Raw genomic sequence first — 4798 nt, 5'->3', positions numbered from 1 at the left:
GTGGTTCAACTGCCAATGAAAACCGCGCCTGCTATGGCGGCGTCTTTGATGTCGTTTCCTTGTCGAGGCATCATCGTTGCAGTTTGCGTCACCAGGCTCAGGATGCTCCGTGGGAAACCCTAGATCTGGGTCTCCCGGATCGGATGATGATGGCGTTCTCAGTATCTCTTCCCCTACTGGGGGCATCGTTTTGGGGCAAGTGATGGTTGGAGGTAACAAGAGGAGGAGTGGCGTTACATCTACCGCAAGGCCGATGGCGGATCACGACGGCATGGCGCTGCGGAGTTTCGGCGATGGGTGCGTGTTGATGGATAGGTGCAGGATGGTGGCTTTGTCTGACGCCATGGTAGCGTCGATGGCAGGCCTGGCAAGGTAGGTGCGTCATTACCTGGTCTAGAGATGGATCGGCGGTTGGAGGTGGCGGGAACTTATGAGCGCCAGACCAGTGTGTGACCCAGTTCCAACATTGTGGCTTGGTTGGGGCATCCGGCTTTAGATGTTAGGATGTGGTGTGATGTCTGTTTGGTATTAGGCTGGGACATTTGGCACGCCTTCATCAAGGGATAGGAGTAGCAAAATGTGTGTTGTCAAGATGGTGGTCTTTGTGAACAATTAATAGAATGGTTACATGCATCGTCTAAATGTAGAGGCTGGGGGTATATCCTCCTTTTTCAAAAAAAAATGTTGATCTAAAAATTGTTAACTATGGTTTAATAATGAATCAGTTACATCATCAGTGTTAGAACCTGGCATGAATGGTCATTTAGTGCTACAAATTATGTTGTATATTGAAGTGATGCAAAAACTTAGCTTCGCGGTGCAAATACGGTGCATATAAATTCATTTGTACAAGTTCACGGCGTCGATGAGGCTTGCCAGCGTGGCATGGGCCTGATGTCAGTGAGCGGTCAGGGGACAGGGCGTGTGACCTGCTGTTTTTGCAAAAAAGAACTTCGCAAAATAACGCTTGCAGGCCCACTTGTCAAAAATAGCACAAATTGCATTGAGAAAAAATAGTACCGACGGGGCTTCAAACCTAGAACCCGCATGTTGCGCACCTAACCAAAACAAGGAAATCACTAATTGAGGAGTATTTCTTGCCGAGATCACTCCAACTTTTCCATGTTGTGACAAGTGGCGTGTTGCATGCGCGCCACTTGTCGCAACCTGAGTGTTTTCCCTTTTTCGTAGATCCGTTTATTCAAAACGTTGTATCTCTTAAACCGTGCGTCCAAATCTCGAACCGCTTTCGCTGTTGGATTGCTCGCATCGAGATCTTCAAAACTAGATGCCATGTTGATAGGTTTTGACGAACTTATTTTTTCACGAAAAACCGGACCAAAAAACCAACGAAAAAACCGAATCGGGAACACGGATTTTTTTTCCCCTTTCCGAAAGAGGCACGCTCATGCCTTTGACGAAATCACAACCGTGCCTCTCGCGGAAGCAAAACCGTGCCTCTCGTGAAAGAAAAAAAAACAAAAAACCCGTTTTTTTTCCTTTTCGAAAGAGGCATGCCCGTGCCTCTCGTGAAAGCACAACCGTGCCTCTCACCGAAGCAAAACCGTGTCCCTCGCCAAAGAAGAAAAAACAGAAAACGCATTTTTTTCCCTTTCCGAAAGAGGCACGGCCGTGCCTCTCGCGCAAGCAAAACCATGCCTCTCGCGAAAGAAAAGAAAAACAGAAAACGTGTTTTTTTTCGTTCCGAGGAGGCACGGCCGTGACTCTCGCTAAAGCACAACCGTGTCTCTCGCAGAAGCAAAAGCGTGCCTCTCGCGAAAGGAAAAAATACAGAAAACACGTTTTTTTTCCGTTTCCAAGAGGCACGGCCGTCCCTCTCGCGAAAGCGCAACCGTGACTCTCGTGGAAAAAATGCGCTTTTTTGCGCAACAAAAATATTTTTTTGGTCGAAAAGCTAGGGAAGACCGGTGAAAAACCAAAACATAAAAAAAACCAGAAAAGAAACCGTTTAAAAAGCCGAAAACGCGTGCGGAAAAATAGGAGGGAGCGCCCGGAGCGCAACATGTGGCGAATAGCTGAGAGCGCGCCAAGTGGCGCTGATAGTTGCGAGGCTCCCAAAGGAGCACTCGTTAATTAGTTGCTCCCCAAAACAGCCAATGTGACATTCACAGCGTAAATTAAATATTTTAACTCAAATGAAAAAGGTACCCAAGGGGCTCGAACCAGGGACCTGAAGATTCCAGGAATACAAGATTAACTACCAACCCACCAAAATTTGTTTGCTTAATAGGCTATTGTATATTGAGACCACTTATATATTCCATAGACAATCTAATTTTTGACCTATAAGTGTTGCACTTGATTTTTCATAAATCTTAAGTATTTTTCCCTAAAATTCTTCCTAAAACTCGTAAACATTTTCAAAAACATGAAAAAATTTATATACTGCATAAATATTTAGTAAAAACAAAAAAAAATATATGAATATATATATATATATATATATTTAGAAAGGTTAAATATATTTGAATACATACTAATATAGTTTTACAAGGCTAAATAATTTATTAGAAATGCCGGGTGACCTCACGTAAGAGCTTTATCTTTTTTAGCGTTTTCTTGTTCCTTGGACAACTTATTGTTATTTATTTTTGTTCAACTATTTAACCTTTCTAAACGACGTTAGTATTTTTAAATTTATGAATATTTCTTAAAATAATTTTTTGTATAATTCAAACTAACACTTTTAATAAAATATAAAGGCAATATATTCATGATTTTAGAAAAATGTTTATGTACTTTTAGGGAAACAAATATTTATGCTTCACGAAAAATCATGTGCACATTTATAAGTAAAATATTATATTTTCTAAAGAATAGAAATGTGGCCTTAGCATAAAAGAACCATTAGCCTATGTATAAGAAACAATCATCGTCGGGTATTGGTTTGCACTATCGGGATAGGAGGTCGTTGGTTTGACTGCTTTTTTTTTAAATTTGAGTTCAGAGTTTTAATTTATGTTGTTAGGCAAAACTTGTGGGCCTCCCTGTAGGCACTATTTTTACTCTTAATGCGGGCCTCCCAATGTTATTTTTGTGCGAAAAAATAAAAAATAAAGTTTCTTTTTGTTGTGAAAGAGCAGGCCAGACACCCTGTTCCCATCGTTTGGTCACTGATAACGGCCCCATGCCAATGCTGTCATGCCTTGTCAGCACCAAGAATGTATAAAAACGAGTTTCCTACTGTATTTGCATCACAAAGCGAAGTTCTTGCACCATTTTAATGTACACCACAACTTATAGCACTAAAGTGATCATTCATGCCAAGGACTAGCAACAGTGGTGTAACTGACTCTTTAATAATTCGTTCACCAAGTTAAAAAAAACTATAGTGTTTGCTTCAATGAAAAAATAGCGTGCTATACAAAATAGCGCCGGCTCATAAAATATGCTATTAGCGTGCTATAGCGCGCTATAACATGTTATTAGCGAAAGATTATACACTGATTTATTTAGCGAGACAATTATCTACACACTATAGCATGCTATTAGCGACCCTAACAGAGCTCAGAAAAAAAAATATGGAATTGTTTACAGATCTCAATATCGGATAGACGGCTCTCGGTAATATTAACCCTGCTACAAAACTGCAAAGCTTAGTCGACCTCATTGGCCTCTTGTGCTCCAGTCCATTCAGTAAATTTAAACTAAAAAGATGGCAGATCGGTGTACTTTTATACTTCAGCACATATGCAGATCGATGATAAAGATAAACTTGGCAAGTGACAGTGCAGGGGAAGGCTGACCAGGTGAGTGAGACACTTGAGGAGGCAGCAGAGGCGGTCCACGTTCGCACCGATGATACGGCGGCGGAGTCCTCCAGCCTGTACTTCTCCTTGTTCTTGATGATCTCCTCGAGCCGGCCGTTTATGGCCGCGATCTCACCGGAGAGCCTGTGCCGGACGAGGAGCTGTGTGGTGGAGCCAGCGAGGAAGCCGAGGATGGCGCGGGACCAACTGGGGTACCGAGACAGGTCGACGCGGAAGACGTACTCGTCGACGGCGTCCTCGGCGCTGAACGCGGCGTCGCGGGTCTGGCGCACAAGCACGCGCATGAGCTCGCTGGCGCGGGTGCGGCGCCGGGGGTCGGCCTCCTGAAGAAAGGCCAGCAGCCACATGAGCTTGTCGCGGAGGTTCCCGATTTCGCCGCTGACGGCAACCAGCGCCCTCCCCTCGCTCAGGGCCAGCTCCTGGAGCTTGCTCAGCAGCGGGCCGACGATGGCCTCCGCCATTTTGGTTCCCTCACTCACTTTTTGCTTACGATAGCTAGATGTGGTAGCAGTTGGTACTTGGTAGTAGGTGCTCACTGCTCAGTAAGTAACTCCAACGAAAACTCGTAGTGGTGCTCGGGCTCGCTTGCTCATTTTATTTTATAACGTTACTCCCCAGATTTCCATGCCGGCCGGTCTCTTAATGCACGGGGCCCAATGGTACAGGATGGACCCACAGCTGTCAACGATCGGCCCACGTGCTCTTCGTTCTTGCGCTGCAACGAGTACCGTCCACACTTGTTGCGCTTTTTCCCCTCTAGCTAGCGTTTTGTTTTCTCCCGGAGGCGATTCCCGCCGCCGTCTAGCACTTCACCTCCCCTCCTCCGTTCCCTTGCAGGTTTGGCCGGCTCGGGCTGATCAAGGGGTGATCTAGCATCACTTCCCGGCCTTGGCCTGCCCCCTGCAGGTGTTTTCGAGAGTTAGGGTTCGCTTCAAAAGCCCGATCTAAGAGTTTCCTCATGCTAGGGTTCATGTTTTAGCAGCAATGGGATCGAAGGCCAAGGAGGC

General features: G+C 45.2%; 1 protein-coding gene across 1 annotated transcript; it reads right to left on the bottom strand.

The window, feature by feature from the left end:
- Positions 1-2754: 2754 nt before the first annotated feature.
- Positions 2755-4342, bottom strand: LOC123175961 (uncharacterized). The gene has a single exon (XM_044590400.1). The coding sequence runs from the start codon at positions 4250-4252 to the stop codon at positions 3497-3499; it is 756 nt and encodes a 251-aa protein (XP_044446335.1). The 5' UTR covers positions 4253-4342; the 3' UTR covers positions 2755-3496.
- Between the last annotated feature and the right edge of the window lie 456 nt (positions 4343-4798).

Source organism: Triticum aestivum, unplaced genomic scaffold, assembly GCF_018294505.1.
Source record: "Triticum aestivum cultivar Chinese Spring unplaced genomic scaffold, IWGSC CS RefSeq v2.1 scaffold174505, whole genome shotgun sequence".
Taxonomy (NCBI): domain Eukaryota; kingdom Viridiplantae; phylum Streptophyta; class Magnoliopsida; order Poales; family Poaceae; genus Triticum; species Triticum aestivum.
This window is presented reverse-complemented; position numbering and strand designations above follow the sequence as displayed.